The 17,453-nt window shown below is 44.9% G+C and overlaps 1 protein-coding gene across 1 annotated transcript in view; it reads right to left on the minus strand.

Moving 5' to 3' along the window:
• Nucleotides 1–271: 271 nt before the first annotated feature.
• LOC119399204 (nucleoprotein TPR) overlaps nt 272–17,453 on the minus strand; it is a 117,786-nt gene continuing 100,604 nt past the window's right edge. The window contains exons 36-43 of the mRNA XM_037666018.1: nt 13,129–13,250; nt 11,457–11,542; nt 9,339–9,478; nt 8,431–8,546; nt 6,163–6,240; nt 2,487–2,595; nt 1,472–1,704; nt 272–283 (exon numbers count right to left, since the gene is read on the minus strand). Coding sequence (XP_037521946.1) covers nt 272–283; nt 1,472–1,704; nt 2,487–2,595; nt 6,163–6,240; nt 8,431–8,546; nt 9,339–9,478; nt 11,457–11,542; nt 13,129–13,250 — 896 coding nt within the window. The remainder of the gene's footprint in view (nt 284–1,471; nt 1,705–2,486; nt 2,596–6,162; nt 6,241–8,430; nt 8,547–9,338; nt 9,479–11,456; nt 11,543–13,128; nt 13,251–17,453) is intronic.

Consider the following 17,453-nt stretch of genomic DNA (forward strand, 5'->3'; position numbering starts at 1 on the left):
CGTTTCCTTCAAGATTTGCCTCGACTGTAATTTCCCTAGGCACACATTCTATCGCCAAAGTGCTCGGCATGGCACAAATGGATAACATTTCAACACAGTCTGTCTAGACGAAGTCTGAAGCAACGGCTTCGCGGAGCAACGAACACATCACAAAAGACAAGCAGAACTAGAAAGTGACGACAACGGACTGTTAGCAGCCCCGAACATTTTATTAACAACATGCATTTGGGCAAGACCCGCGAACACTAGGCCTTACGTATCAGCGGCTTCTTTATACGGACATCTGAAAAAGCCAAAAATAAAAGAAGCATGGCTTAGGCACATTCCCGTAAGGTTTCGTAAGTGTTGCATTCAGGTGACCTTCAGAGAAACGTCGACAAATTTTCTTCAATGACCAGCTCACCACTATTCCTGCTTTGCGACGTGGCGACCTCATTAGGAGACACGACTTACTCTGCCATTTTTTGCACTATTGGCAAGGAAGAGATCGCAAACACTGAGCTAATGGTAATTTAAGCATTCTTGTTGCTGAAAGTTCTTTTATATCACTTCTGGTTGCAATATCTCGCTACACCCGATTACTTTGGTGAAGGCAGTACTGGTTTAATGGGACATTGGATGTGAAGCGCTTCGGCAGGAATTTCAAAATTTTTTTTTTTACCTTGTTTTAGGAAAGCTTGCTGCCAGGAGATAACTATCACATGTAATTTGAGTGGGCCGTTGAATTCAGTTTATGACGATGTATAGCATGACTGACTGTACTATATAGATCATTATTTACGTTGTCATGACAATTAACTGCTGTAAAATGCAGTGCAATTAATTCTAACCCTCCCACTTGCTTTGCATTTGTTCTCTAGAACCTTGGCATCAAATTATGAAAATTTTACACATTTATAAACACTCAATCATAATGATTGTTGCAAAGGGTTATTTTCTTTCTATTTGACAATGGAGTAGAATTTAGTGTCCTTGGTTGCCCATTTTGCCTCAAACAGACCATTTAGAAATACCACAATGGTTTTCCTGCAATACACAACTCAATGCAATACGCAATCTTCCATCCAGCGCATAGTGCAAGCTGTGATAACTGGCAGTTGAGACACTGTCACTGTTTTGTTACTATTTATGTTGTACTATTTATGTTGTCATTACAATTGATGGCTGTAGAATATACTATAATTTATTCTAACCCTTCCACTCACTTTAAATTTGGCCTCCAGAATCTTGGCATCAAGTTATGTAAATTTCATGCATTTATGGACAGTGAATCGTAATGCTTGTAGTAAAGAGATAAAAAATGGCCAATTGCTCATGTAAAACACCTTGCTAGAGCATTTGAATGCATAAGTGAGTAATCGAATAGACAAATAACCAAATAACAAATGAAAACAAGTTGTAGTTGTAAGACACTCATTGCGTGAATGAGAGGAAGACACACTTCTTTGGGTGGCAAAGGAGATGAACGCACCGACGGGAGGACGTTCATTGCGCACTCGGGGCAGCAGGGAGGGCCTGTGCTGTTGCTGCTGCAGCAACAGGCGCTACCAGCAGAGACGTGGCACCTCCGTTGGCGGAGGAAGTGTTGACGGCTGGCTGGAGCTCTTCCTCCGCCTCGACGGGCACGGCCGAGCAGGCTGCACGTCTTCTTCCTCGGCCAGAGGCTCCTCCATTTCGTTGTCCTCGCCGCGTCGTCACCGAGGTCTGTGTGCAAGATGCCGCAACGCGTTTTCGGAAGTTTACAAAATGGCAATGAAAAAAAAAGTCAGGCCAATGGTGATGTTGTCTATCAACATCATCATTCTATCACACCATCACGTCTATCAACATCATCCTCATTGTCTATCAACATCATTGGATTGCATTATTGTTAACTCAAACAGCAATTCCTAGTTTATTTTTCATACGAGTGTACTCTTCACAGACAGAAATAGAGATGAACAAATTTTTTTTCCTTGGTGGAACCTTGGTTTATGCTTCTTTATGGGTTTAACAAGTAAAGCTAGCAGCACAGACCAAATGATTGGACAAACCCCGTTTTCCTACACTAAACACTGCCACCATAGTGTTATGTCTAATGAAACGATAGCGAAATGATCGAGCAAGAACATGCCAGGTTTTATTAACCATGGAGGTGATAGGTGATGGGTGGACTGCTCGATTGTAGCTAGGTGACCGGCGCTTGTTATGCTTCGAAGTACGGTGTCACGTTAGACTTTTTTGTCACTCAATGTAGGGCGATTTATATTTTAGACAGTACAATTCAGAGTAAAAGTCCTCTACCGCTGTCCACTACGCTATTACAATTGTTAAGAATATTTTAAGCACAACCGAAGTGTGATAAAGTGCATGTCACTGTAACAGTGCATGCCCAGCTGCAGCGCCTTTTTGCTAAGGCTCGAGATATATCGCATAGCAAACGTCCAAACCCAAAGCCTGCAGCGCACACCATCGGCCCTGTCCACTGCTCCGCTGGGCGTACTGACCTACGATCTCGATCTCGTTGCCATCGTCCATTTCCCGCTCAGCGTCGTCCAGCGACTCCGGCTCTGCCATGTCCTCTTCCGGCACATCCACTTCTCCGGGTCCGCGACTCTGCGAATGGATCATTACCATGATGGAGCTGGAGCTTTCAAATTTCAGTGATGCTACCGAGGACTTCTGATTTGGAGCAATTTTTGAAGCAGCAAAATTTCCGTTTCGGAGCACTTTGGAGCAGCAAAATTTTCATCTTGGAGCACTTTGGAGCAGCAAATTTTACATCCTGGAGTGCAATACAGAAGCATTTACATTAACATTCAAGCACCTAAGTATTATTATGGGGCTCTTATGAAGGCTAGAAATATTTCGATTCATTGCAAATCTCATGGAAAAAATCATCTCAGGAGCATAGGCGTGCGCGCAGGGGGGGGGAGCCCCCCTAATCACCTAAGAGGGGGGGGGGGGCAAAATCTGCCCCGTACATTGACCCTTGCAATAGCAATTATATGGACACTCTCGGCGGATTTTCGCCGTCGCCGTTGCCGTAATTTTCCGTATAAAGTTCAAATTAATAACATCACTACGCGCATTCTAGCCGCGGGTAAAAGCTCGCGAGCGCTGGCGACGAACGCGGCTGAAGCGGAGATTAAACTAGCCGGCCGTCTGTCTCCGCCGCACGGACAGCGCATGAGATAACATCTTCCCGCGTGCGGGCCTGCCGTCGATTGCTCATCAAACAGAGAGGAAACGCCCCACCCGTCTTTCGTAAGGAGCATGAAGGGACGCCAGGGGAGCGGAAGGGGGGGCGCTTTCGAAGGGCGCAGTCGCTTGCGCGCGCGCTATCTCAAGGCATCAGGAGACGACTCGTAAACTTGCTGTGCTCTCAACGCTTATTTCGCGTTTAGAGAACTCAGAGCAAGAAAACGCTTCGGTTCCTGGAGGGGCCATTTTCCCTTAAACCAGCCAAAAGAGTTAGCTGCTAGTCTTACTTCGTTTCACAATACAATTTTTTGGTATCGCATTCATTGCTTTGCTCTTAAGCGAAACTGAGTTTTTTTTAACCGTTAGCTATTGACCCCCGAAAGCGAGGGGCGGACGTGTAACATGGCATAGCCGCTTCACTGTGGGCCGTCAGCGACGGGCCCGCTACTGACAGCTGCGCATTTGCGGCTGCTCCGACCAAGAGATATGATTTTACTAATGAGATGACATTTTTAAAAAAGCAAGCAAAAAATTCGAATAGGAACCCTAGCACGTGAGCTCAAAAGGGCAGGGCCTTTTATGGGGTATTTACCGCAGAGTGATTACAGACTCGGACGTGCTGGCGGAAGGAATTACGAAAAAGCTGTTCTGGATGAAAATCCATGGACAAAGTATATCTGAGGAAAAGTGTCAACGCGTTTCCACCGTTCGCGTGCTCTTCCATAAACGCGAAGCAAGGAAAATTCGATATTGTCCCATATATCTACTGCGAGCGATCCCAGATTTCACTCCGCGATGTCCGGAAACAGAAGTGACAGACATTTTAGCGGCACTCATGTAGTTATTACTGAACATTGCTTTCCCTACGTGCCCTGCAACGCTTGAAACGAGCTATCAGCAGCGTTTCTGGAACAGACGACGTCCGCCGATGAATCGCCGTCGCACTTTCTCGCTACCGATAGGCCTAGACGTCACGAGCCTCAGCGGAGAGCGCGTTTTGCTGTCGAGCCGACTTGCAGAACAGAAGCTGTCTCGGCACCGTGCATGGCATCGTGGCTTACTCGGAACGCACGCACGAGCGCTATTTATTCAGCGGAATAATTCTTGGTCCATGATTGCGACTTTATTGGCAGCCCCAAGATCGAGCTGCACATGTTCTGACGCGCCGGCGGTGCGATTTCCGGTGATAGACGCCCCCAAACCCGAGACTTTGGCGCAGTTTGGCGCAAATTTCGTCGATATTATAAGGATGGCGCAGTAAATACAATTTGGCGCACTTTGGCGCAGTTGGCGCAGGAGTGCAATCACTGAAATTTCATTCAGTCGTCTATTTTTTGGTCTTCACAACAACTACAACTACGTATATTGTGAAAGGGGCCAAGCAGAAAAAGCGATTGCTTTTACCCTTGACACCGGACACTCTAAAGTCCTTTCTCTCGCATACCGTGGTGTTCTCTCTCACGCAGCGTGCGCAACTCAACAATGCAGCCTTTCAACGAACGTCCGCATCACGCTGCTGCTAGAACCGCCAGGTTGAATTCCCCGGCAGTGTTACTTGCTTCGTCATGGTCTCGGGAGGCTATGGTTTTGTCGACAGTGTGGTGCATTCGAGTCTGCACAATGGGTGCCGTCAATAAAGGCCCCGAAAAACAGCGCAGTTTTTCAAAATGTTTGCACTCCCGCTGCTTTCACAAGCAGCGGCATTTCTTTTTGCAACATTCATATGAGGAAGCGGACCTAGTCACGGAGCCCACAAACCACCTAGAGAACTTGGCGCAGTGCCGTGTGTTATAGGCGCCAACTGCTTTCTGCAAAGGGTACTTCAGAGCAACAAAAGAAGTTTACTGCAAAATACTTCACTTCTGCCTATGTGTCAGGCATATTAATGGCGTGATGAGATCTTTAGTCTCGTTCTTGGCATCCGCAACATATCAACACTGTTGCCAATAAACAAAAAACAAACGAACAGGTGCATGCATACTGTTTTACTCTTATACAGTTGGCCACTGTCAAAATAATTTCATACTCAAAGCAGACTAGCTTTGAAGAAATCGCTGCCGTTCAGTGCATGAATGAGAACACGAAACAAATGTTTTAACTTTTAAAGTGTGAAAATATACAAGGTCAGGTAAAATTACGTAGACAAAGCGCTGTGGATTTTTACTTGCCCTTACACTTTTTCTCTATGTCTCTTTACATGTGCCTGCATACTTTGCTTCAAAGTGTGCAAATTACACAAGATATGGAGACTGAGATGTGAAGTGCTACATCTTCTTTACTTGTCCTTGCAATTTTTTCTGTCTCTTTACTTGTCCCTGTGCAATTTTCTTTGAAGTGCACAAATTATACAAGGACATGTAAAATACATACACACAGCATTATGGATTTTTACTTGTCCTTGTACTTTTTTCTGCCTCTTTACTTGTCCCTATGTAATTTTCTTTAAAGTGTGCAAATTATACCAGGACGTAAAAATACATACACACAGCATTATAGATTTTTACTTGTCCTTGTACATTTTTCTGTCTTTTTACTTGCCCTGTGTAATTTTTTAAAGTGTGCAAATTATACAAGGACATGTAAAAATACATAGACACAGCATTATAGATTTTTACTCGTCTTTGCACTTTTTTCTATGTCTCTTTACTTGTCCCTGCGTAATTTACTTTAAAGTGTGCAAATTAGACAACGACACGTAAAAATACGCAGACAAAGCACTATGGATTTTATTGTCCTTGCACATTTTTAAGGTTCTGTAGTTATCCCTGCATAATTTGCTTCAAATTGCACAAATTGCATAAGGACATGTAACAATATGTAGACAAAACGCTACGTCTTTAACTTGCCCTTGCCCTTTTTTTATCTCTTTACTTGTCCTTCTGTAATTTGTACATAAAAAAGCTAAGCGAAACGCCAACATGTCGAAACTTGCATTCTTTTAACAAATGTAACCACTGCAAAACAAAGCAGACGACTCACCGCACCACACGTCACATTCATCTCTTCGTCCTCGTAATCGTCTTCCATGCCAGACTCAGCCCCCTCCAACTGTTCAGTCTGCGCCATAAGATAGTCACAGCATGCATCAGTCTACTAGAAACATATTTACTTTCCCAGCCCCATGTTCCTATTATTATTACTGAACTGTTTGGAATGGAAAAGCTCCAAACAAAATGGTTTGTGGTGAGTGTGCTCTGCTACATTAGTGAGCCATGCAGTCTGGATGGAGACTTACTGGCAAATTGCGGCTCAACATTTCAAGTAAAAACAAAGCTAAGCAATGTCTGCTAAAACAGAATTGATGATGCTGCTACCACCCAGGATAATGTTAAATCACACCTGACCTGAAAACCAACTGAGCCTTACAGCTCTAGGGTCATGCAAATAGGGTAAAGCTTTTTATTTTCTATTATTCTCCATTGAAATGAGAAAATAATAACAAGAATCATATAAGATAAGTGTTGAAACCTTGTAATCTTGGTAATCCTATTTGGTTTCCATTATTCTTAATGCAAATACATTACTTCCCTTACAGAAACATCAAAGCCTTGAAAAAGATGAAGACGCATCAATGATATGTACAGGCGCTTAGGCAACATTAAATTCTTGTCAGACCGGCATTAATACATCAATATGCGCACTTTAGGACTGCATGACTGTAAACAGCCAGCATGCGGCTTTAAGGGGAGATGCAGGTCGAAAAACGCGAGTTTTCTAAAAAATTATCGATTTTTTGTTTTCACCTGTTTCGTTAAGATTAGTACCTCTACTGTTCTGAAAAAAAAGAAATCTATGTTGAGACTCAACTGGAAATGCTTTAAAATTGCGTCTAAAGAGCCCAAGGTGGCTGTCAAAAGGCCGAAAGTGTGTCATCTTCGAGCACCTTGCCGCTGATAATGTGCCGCCGCTCGCCATTGTCGACAGCATGAGGCAAAGTGCCGAGCCTCACTCTTCAAATAACGACGATTTCCCGCGCTGCTGCAGCGCAAGAAATAATAAAAGAAGCACGCTTTTGCTGCCTTTCTCGAGCGCCGTGACTGGCTTTAAATCACGTCGTATGGATCGAGAGCAGCCATTGGCCGCAGCGCTCCTGTGTGTGCTGTGAAGCCTACTTGCAGGATCCGTGTCTCGTCGAGCAGCGCAGCTGAACAACGCTTTTCTCGAGTGCTTATCCATTATGGATGAAGAAAGCCGTAGGAAGCGCGGTCACCGGCCTGTGAAATTTCACACGGCGCACGCGGCGTCGGCGTGCGCTGAAGAAAAAATCTCTTGTCGAGGAGTCAGCTCGAAAGAGCCATGAGGGCCAAACCTATGGTGCTGGCGGATTTTAATGGCAGTGGCCACTACAAGGAAGATTGTTCTTTCTTGTGTACAAATTTCGTCGCATTCAATGACATCTTTGATAAATAAACATGCAATTTTGACTTTAAAACTCGTTTTTCTCAAAACACAAATTTTACCATTTTTGTCAATGTGCCCCTCCTTTTTCGGGTACTTCTGGTGCTCAGATTTGCATGAAATTTTTCCCAAATTTTTTCCAAAGTACGAGAAATGCAATTATCTTGTTTAAGTTACAATATTCTTATTATATAATAAAAAAAAGTTATGTAAATTTTTAATAGGGTAGGAGAAATATGAACTTCCCACGTTAAAATTTTTCACGTCTAGTACATATCTTTTATGGACTTCCTAATTAGTTATTTGCATTCCACACTTTATTTGAAACATTATGAACTATCAATTGTAAAAATTATTGAAGTTTAGGTCTGAAAAGAGGGGGGCAAAAGGCTTAAGTTTTTCACTTTGTCATGTTGCAGAACTAAAAGTATGCAACTTCCAAGAAAACTAATTAATATTTGAAATCAGCGTAAAAATCTCTACAAACACCCTAAGTTTCATTGCTCTAGGATGAATATTTAAAAAAAAAAGTGTCTTCGACCCGCATCTCCCCTTAACATTGACTTATTTCTTTTAGTGAAACCTTCTACTAATCTAGATTAAGGAGAATTACCGCATTTACTCGAATATAACACGAATCTTTTTCCAGATTCCTGCTACCTGAAGTCGACTCTCGCATTACAATCTAATACCAAAATTACTGAAATTCAAGTTGTCTAAAAAGTGCATGATGCACACAATTTTCATCTTTGTTTTATTTTTTCTTCTTGGACGCAATGAAAATTCACCTCTCACGTTACAATCGAGTAAATACGGTACACAACGCAAGGAGCAAGAGGGTGTTCTGACCTTTGGCGGCTCCTCTTCAATCACCTCGTCATCGCTCTCGACGACAATGACATCGTCCACCGTGCTAGACTGCTGCGGCTCTTCCGCACTCGTTCCGGCGAGAGAACTCGACACACCTGAAAGAAAAAAAAAAGTCTTTCAATTTGAAAAGACGAGAACCCAAAACACACAACACAGAAAAAAATGTGAAATACTTCAGGCGTCGTCCTTTGTTATGCAGAGCTTATTTATATCTCCAACAATTCGTTAAGTTCATGTTTCTTATTAGAAGTTCCCTTGCATCACTTTCCACGACCAAAGTGAATATGCAACAAATTGTGCCAAAAGCAAGCCTAATTGTATGCTGAATACTTTTAGTATAATTTCTGAATGATGAACAGTATTAGCATCTATTAGTACACCGCAAGCAATGACACAGCAATACCTGCCAGATAAAAACACTAGTGGAGCTTTAGGAACAAATAATGAGTTACTCACACAACTCTATTTTCCCAAAGTTCAATGGTTCACTAATATGTTAATTAGTCTATGATGTAAAATTACCATAGAACAGAACATCAACGCTACGTGCGAAGTCACAGCTCATCTCTCTTTTTGCTTGAGCTTCAACATCTTGCTAACAAATTACCGTATTTACTCGAATCTAAGCTGATGTTTTTTCGAAAAAAACAATGTGCGAAAGTAAGGGGGGTCGGCTTAGATTAGAGTACAATGAACAGGTTTGTTTCTTTTCTGGCCTTGCGAATTTCGGGGGTCGGCTTAGAATCGGGGCCGGCCTAGATTCGAGTAAATACGGTATAGCTGTACCTGCTTTACCCTTCAAGCTTATTCAAGATTTGTACACAATTAATTAGCCAAGAAATACGGAGTCTTTAAGACGACAGCGGGCGAGCTGGGAAGAGACCCACCTTCCTCGATTGGTTCGACCAATGGTGATGCCTCCTGGGTGCAGATGACCTCGGCCGTGCTCATGGAGGGTTTGAGCTTCTTGGAGAGCGGGGACTCGGATCGTGGTGCGGTTGACCCCAGGCTACTTTGTGTGTCCGAGCTGCACGAACATCGCCCCTGTTCAACTACTGCAACACTTACCACAAAGCGGGGATGACAACAAGAATGTGCATAGTGCCACAAAGGCAAATATACCTGCAGATGACAGTTATTAAGACTCCACCTGCAACAAAACTCCACTTTGGCTAAATTGGTTAATATTAGGGGTGCGAATATTCGAAATTTCGAATATTTTTCTAATAGTCCTTGCTATTCGATTCGATTCGCACTGAAATTTTACTATTTGAACTTCCCAAAGACAAATGCAGTCAACGTCCGGTTGAAAGTGACCCCTTCAGATTTTCAATATGCCTCACCTCATTACACTCTCGTATTGCGGCAAAGCTGCCTTTCAAGCTCCGTTTCGGTCGAACTTAGCCAAAGACAAAGTCCGGTTAAAAGTGGTCCCTAGATTTTCAATATGCTTCACCTGATCACACTCCCGTATTGCGGCAAAGCTGCCTTTCAAGCTCCGTTACAGTCGAACTTGGGCAAGAGAGAGTCAACGTCTGATTGGAAGTGGTCCCTAGATTTTCAATATGCTTCACCTCCTCACACCCCCGTATTGCGGTAAAGCTGCCTTTCAAGGTCCCTTACGGTTGAACTTAGGCAAGAGAGAGTCAACGTCCGATTGGAAGTGGTCCCTAGATTTTCAATATGCTTCACCTCATAACACTCTCGTATTGCGGCAAAGCTGCCTTTCAAGCTCCGTTACGGTCGAACTTAGGCAAGAGACAAAGTCCAGTTGGAAGTGGTCCCTAGATTTTCAATATGCTTCACCTCATCATACCCCCGTATTGCGGCAAAGCTGCCTTTCAAGCTCCGTTACGGTCGAACTTGGGCAAGAGACAGTCAACGTCCGATTGGAAGTGGTCCCTAGATTTTTAATATGCTTCACCTCCTCACACCCCCGTATTGTGGCAAAGCTGCCTTTCAAACTCCGCTACGGTCGCAAATGTATTAACTCAAGAAAACGCTGGTTCCAATATGGAGATGAAAGATGTGGCAGAGTTGGGGGCTCAATTAATGCTGTTTTGGACCTGAAATTTGGGCAGGAAGTGCGAAAAATTGGACGCCGAAGCTTTTTAGCATCCAAAATTTCAGATGTTCTTATATATCGACGTCTACGAGGCAGATTTGGAACTCCGGACTTGAAGAGAGCACACCCTTGTCTGCCACATCAGTTGGCCTTCCACAAAAGTTGAAGGAGGAGGAGAGGCTGAGGAAATGGCATCTCTGCCTATCACGTGTAAAGTGTTGTCGGCAACACTTTGGTTGCACCAAATCATGTACATAAATACCATTCGGCCTCTACATTGTCTCATTCTTGATAAGAAAGACAACTATGAAATATGACCCCACCAGCACTTCAACCTAGCGAAAAGAAACACTTTTATGTTGCTATCTCACAAGAACATACTTAGGGATTCTTTGCAACATTTTCTGTAATTTCACTTCGAATTATTCGAAAAATGTTTGAGAAATATTCGAAAATTATTCCAAATTATTCGATTCGATTCGCACTCAATCTTTATTATTCGAATTCGCTTCGCACCAAAATTTTGCTATTCGCACAGCTCTAGTTAATATGCCACAGAAACTGAACCTTACCAAAGATAAGATTAGCTATGCAAATTCCACACACAATATTTTGCTGCGAATGTTTTTCACTGGATCGCTTCCGGCATGTACCATCCAATCGGCTCAAAATAGCAGCTTGCTGATACATGTATTTCCTCAATATGCAGGAGTCAAATTCCAACACAGTAATGTTACAGACGTGTTCATAGACCAATTACAATCACTTCATACATACCCATACCTTGGGAGCGTACACCAAACTGTTTTTTTTAATGAATCACATCTCCTTCCCCTGCCAAAAATCCTTTCTATTGCCAAACACATCCTGCACTCACATGCATGCCATTGCCTTGAGGGTTTCAAGTTTTCAACCAAACAAGCGACATAAGACATTTTACCTGGATGGCTCCTGGTCCACATCCCGCGGCCGCTTGTGTGCTCCGGCTGCTCCAGAGGCCGACGATGGGCCCATCGGTCTAGGTGGCTGCAGAGGAACAACACACATTTCATCATGCAAGACTCAAGTCATGGGATACAAATGACTCAGATACAACAAACCTGGTCATACTGAATCTCTCGTTTCTACTGACCATTGTAATGCACATGTTATGAATTAAGCGGTTTTTAAAAGATTGAAAAACATAGCAGCAAAAAATTTTAAAGTTGTTTGAATCACTAAAACTTTGAATTAATCGAGGCCTACTGTGTTGTTTCTTAGTAGTAATGAAGGTGGCGGATCTAAAAAAACAGAAAAAAAAACTTACACCATTTCCCGCTAAGAGGACCATGAGGCGATGCGAAGCCGAGCACTTGCATGATCGCGTTCCGTTGGCGTTCATTGGGCATGCTACCGACCTCGCGTCGTGGAACGCGAAGAGGACGCTACGCGCGTCTTGTCTTCCCTCTAGCCTGGCGTTAATTCTCACAGTGGCGAGCGGGGACCCGGTCGACGAGCGTGCAAGAGGGGGGCAGTGTAGGAGAGGAGAGAGAGGGGGAGGGCCGCGCATGTCTGGTGCTCATCGCGGCGTTGCGCAGGAGAGATTTCGGCATGTCTAGCCCGCGTTTCAGAGGAAGACTGGAAAGGGGAGGGGAGAGGGAAGTTGAGAGGGGAAAGGGGAAGAGGACAGGAGGAAGGTGAGGGGGAGTGGAGAGGAGGGTGTGTGGAGAGGGGGTAATGCACATGCCAGTAAGTGTGGTCACAGCACGGACACCACCACCACCACCACCGGATTGCACTCCGCCATAAGATACTTCGCATCTAAAAGAAGAAGAATGCTAGCACGCAGCAAGAACACTTTAAACCAGGGGTTTCAAACTCACATCAGCTACCAGGCCGCAGTCCCGAAATTAAGTCCCACAAAGGGCCGGGCCAGTGAAAAAGTTGGAAGCCGTGGGGAGGAGGAGGGAAGGGGTGGGTGGTTTGAACAAATGTTGGAAGAAGGCCTTTGCCATATCTCACATGTGGATCATTTATGAAACGAATTTGACGTCAGATTCGATAAACATATCGCTGCCTATTTCCACAATCACTAAAACCTGGACTGAAGTAGACAGAGTTTTCGCTCCGCAATTATGTTTCCACACAAGGTGATCGTATGGGGTGCCTCCGAAAAAAGAAATGCTTAAGACTAGTCACATCTGTGTAGCTTACCTGAACAAAACGTTCGTAATCAAGATAGGTGAGAAAATAATGCAGGTACCATTTAGCAATAACCGCTAGCCACAAAGTAAAAAAAAAAATGGGCGAAGACTATCATGTGCGGGCCACGGGCCGCTTGCGAAAGGTCGGTGGGCCGTGTGTTTGAGACCCCCTGCTTTAAACATTCACTACAGCAATATTTTCTCGAAACCGCTTTCTTTTTTGTTTGCGTGATGACGCAAGGGTAGTCATGTGGGGCAGAACGTTGTGACATTTTAGTGCTGGCTACTACGACTCACTCGATCCCTCGCCATCATAATTTGTTGTTTGATACAGCTACTGTAACGCAGTCTGACATAGCAGCATCACAAGCAATGGAGACACATTCTTAGCGAGCGCACTCTACTCCACAAAAGCAACAACGACCACACCGATGTGCAGACGATGCCACACATACCAGCCGCAGTGCTGGGCTCCGCCGGTTGTGCCGACGGCGTGACGGTGACCGACACCGTACTGGTTGGCACCACGAGTTCAACACCAGAGTCTGTTCCTGCAAAAGGAAGGTGGGAAAAAATATGATCAGACACATCATATCGCCACACGCGTTTATTAAGGCGAAAGCCTTAGATGCCTTGTCAATAGGGGTGTGCGAATATTCGAAAGTTTCGAATATTCGTCGAATATTCGAAAGTTTCGAATATTCGTCGAATATTACATTCGAATATTCGTATTCGATTCGAAAATCGTGTATTCGAAAAGTTTCGAATATCCGATAACTTCGAATATTCGAAAGATTCGAATATGCGATTCGATTATCATGCATAAATAACTCGTCTTCCCCATTTCTGCTGCGTTCGTATCGCTAAAACATTGCCGAGAGGGGCGATAACATCATAAGTACACGGAGGCATGATATCTGCCTGCGACGAGCGCCCCAATACGTATGATTTACTGCTGGTGCATCTCCGACGTGCAGCGCTGTTGGCAATCATGTACCGTACATTTTCAATATTATGCGGTCGTAACGTGCTGCACTACCACTCGTTCACTACGCGGGACCACTTCTGAAGAAAGACAGTGACCCACGTGACTGGTGGCGGACTGTAGGCACCTTCAGATACCCCAGTCTGGCAAAGCTTTGCCCCATGTACCTCCCTATACCAGCCACTTCTGTTCCAAGCGAGCGTGCGTTTTCAGTGGCAGGGGGGGTTGTCTCTGTTAGAAGGGAGCGCCTGCTGCCTGATCATGTGGAGCAACTCATATTTCTTCATGATAACATCTAGTCATCACTTTCATTGTGCCGTGATATTTGCTTGCGTTGTGGTGTGTATTGTGCTAGCCTGGACATTGTGTTCTGGAGATAGCAGTGTATGTTATGTTGCCAGTCAGGCTGTTAATGTTTTTTTTTCAAATAGCTACATGTTAAATAAATATTGTTACTGTGGAGGCATTTTTTCTTTGATATTCGATATTCAATTCGATATTCGAAGGTGGATACAGCATAGACCGCTTATAACGTAAGTCGCCGGAGTCGCGAATATCCGCACTATAAGCGGTACCGCACTATAACCAAAACAACATTTTTGAAAGGTTGCACGTGTGCAAAACATGACCAACAGGCAGGCGCGCGATTCCGACTATCGAAGCATGCGACTGGGACGTAAGTTTGCATCTGCTTACATTTGAAAATGTTGAACGGTTAGCGTCCGCGGACCTGCGGTGCCGACGTAACGAACGCGGAAAAAATGCGCCGTCACGATAAGTCGCCGCGGTATCGCACTGCGCGTGCGCGATTTCGAAAACGGTGGCGACCACAAACCACCACACCAGTGTTCCACACGCACGCCCGCGTTTTCGTTAGAGATGTAAGTTACCCCTTCTAAATGCAACAACTGCAAAATGTTTCATTGACTCGGCAGCAAACCGCAACTTCTGTAGTACGCGGCCGCCGACATGGCAGCTAGCGCTTGTTAGGCCTAGCGTGCGCGTTGCAACTTGGCATGCCGTCGCGAGAAGCTTGCACTAGACGACACGGAGATCGGGCGTAGAATAGATCGCACTCGCGAGCTAAACCGAGGGGCATCACGCGTGAAAACGAAGTTTCGGTTCGCTGTCGGGAGAACAGCCGCAGCAACCATCCTGAAAAAGTATTTCAAGCTTGTAAGTCCGCCTGTTGGTGGCAAAGGCGAAAGCACAATCGCGTCTCAAAGCATTGTTACTTGCGGGGGAATCGAGGTCGCACGCGCGATATCTGCGCTCTACGACGAAGCAACTATTTTCCCGACGAAGACAAACAGCGCTAACGCGCCCTTGATGCGGACGCGGGCGCCCGTACGTAGCGGAGCGCGCATGTCAAGCGGCCGAAGAAAGGGGGGCAAAGGCTTCTCCGTGCCTCCCACCGCAGTCCCTTTTTTTCTGCCCCCGCTCCTTGTTCGTTCGTTCCGCGTCCCCTCCTCCTTCGTAACGCCCCTCCTCCCTCCCCCGCCGGCGCATCTCCGCTGAGAAGCACGCTCGCTCCCTCGCATCTCTGAGAACGTTCCGGCAGCCGCATTATAACCGGTCTTTCATCTCGGGGGACTGCACAATAAGCGGTATGCGTATACATGGAGTTCTATGGGAGGGTAAACGGGAGTCAGAAAAAACCGCATTATAGCCGGTACTGCACTGTAAGCGGTTACGTTATAAGTGGTCTGAGCTGTATTCGTATTCGATTCGTATTCGAAAAATTTGATATTCACACACCCCTACTTGTCAAACATGAAAATTGACCGGTGTCACGCGTTGGCATCCCACATTGGCGGCGCAAACACGAGTGATGCAAAAAATCATTACGTGATGACGTCATCATGATGTCACTGTGATGTCACATCGTGACGTCACTGTGATGTCACATCGTGACGTCATCACAACATCAGCTTGCTTGGTCAAAGGTGGGGCGATCCTGTAGGCAGCGTAAAACAAGGTGAAGTGCAGAAAGCTTACAGTGCCTCTGATCCTGCAGGCATCGCAAAAACCCGTTAGTTGCACAAAGCTTTTGGAAGGGGGCACGGGAGGTTCAATACATCAACTAAAAAGAAAAAGAAGAATAAGATGGCTTTCGCCTTTGAGTCGACTGAGGCTGACACATAAGGGACCCACCCTGTGAGTTTTTTGTTGTTTTGATGTGATTGGGTTTCCCCCACAAAAACTGTAACCGCCGCTCGGCACAGGCCGCATCACAATGTTTGCGACATTTCTTGGTTATTTTTACACCATTCTGATAAGATTGCATGTGCGACATGAGTAACCTAGTTTATTCTGGAGCTAACACGAGCCCCAGTGACAACGCTGGAATTTTCTACAATTCACGCACAATGAATGACGCGTTCTCTTGCCGATCAGATTACCAACGACCAACGATTGTGCGTGCCGCTATCAGTGCACAGCGTGTATTGCTTGTACTTTGAGTTTTCATTTTCTGGGCATAAGTTAGCCCAATAAAGAGTTTCGTCATTACCAGTGTGACTGCAGCCTTCTTCCGCGTCACCACCACGCGACAATATTTTACAAATGCAGTAAAGTCAAACTTCTATACAAAGAAACAACGTAGTAATGAAACCAGCAGACATTATTTGCATCCTTTAACAGTATTGTACTATGACACAAATGGAAAGGAATTAAAGGGGCCCTGCAACACTTTTCCGAGTTATAATGGAATAGTCTCACTATTAGCGCATGACACTTCACGAATCACATGCCACAAAAATCTTTAAAATCTGTCAAGTACAAGTGGAGTTACAGGTATTTGTTGCACGCTTGAAGCGCTTTCTCTCTCCTTTCGTGCCAGCGAGCGCACTGAAAGCTATGCAGGGAGGGGGATGACAAGGGGGCAAGAAGATGGTCTCTTCGTCAGCGCGTGTCATGACCTTGAGCACTTTCTTTCCTTGTTTTTCTTCAAATGCGCGGCTTTCAGAGTGATCGTGAGCACGTGTGCGAGCAGGTGGTGGCATCCCACGGCAGCCACGGTAACTGCGCAGCCCGCGATGCTCAAATCAGCCAACCGCCGTGGATGTGGGTATATGGCGCAGAAATTTGGGTATATGGCATCATTTGTAGAGAGAAGAGGGGGAGATTTTTAGCTGACTTTGAGAATTAATTGTAAATTCTAGGCCTCGTGCCGTGCTATAATGTTTGGCTTGCGTGTTCTCGGGAGCCTCGACTACCGATTGGCAGTGCTTTCTGACCATGCTCAAAAAGTGTTGCAGGGCCCCTTTAAAGTGGACAAAAAAGCAACTTTGCCGCCAGTAGGGATCGAGCCTACAACCTTCGGATAACGCATCCTATGCTCTACCGATAGCGCATGACACAATGTACAATATATCTGAAAGACTGACGCTTCATCAGTTGGAACCTGTTGGTACCCGATGAATGAATTGTAGGTGGCTTTATTTGCAGACTATTCAATGCAGAAATTTGGGCTAGTTCGTGATACATTTTATTAAGTGCAAATCCACATTAACGCAAAGAACAGACACACATACAGAGCAGCCCATGCAGTCTATGTGTCTTTTCTTTGTGTTAGCCCTGTTTTATGCTATGTTCACTTTATTTGCACCTTAGGTGTACACTTGGAACTATGCCATGCCTAGGAACCAGCTACAAGGTGATTACGCATTGTACTTCCATCTGATTAGGCGTAACAGATGGTTTGTTCAGCTACTTCCCGGTTGTGTTTCACTTTAAGCTTATCGCAAAAACCAGCATTATTTAACAC

Source organism: Rhipicephalus sanguineus, chromosome 7 (assembly GCF_013339695.2).
Source record: "Rhipicephalus sanguineus isolate Rsan-2018 chromosome 7, BIME_Rsan_1.4, whole genome shotgun sequence".
NCBI lineage: Eukaryota > Metazoa > Arthropoda > Arachnida > Ixodida > Ixodidae > Rhipicephalus > Rhipicephalus sanguineus.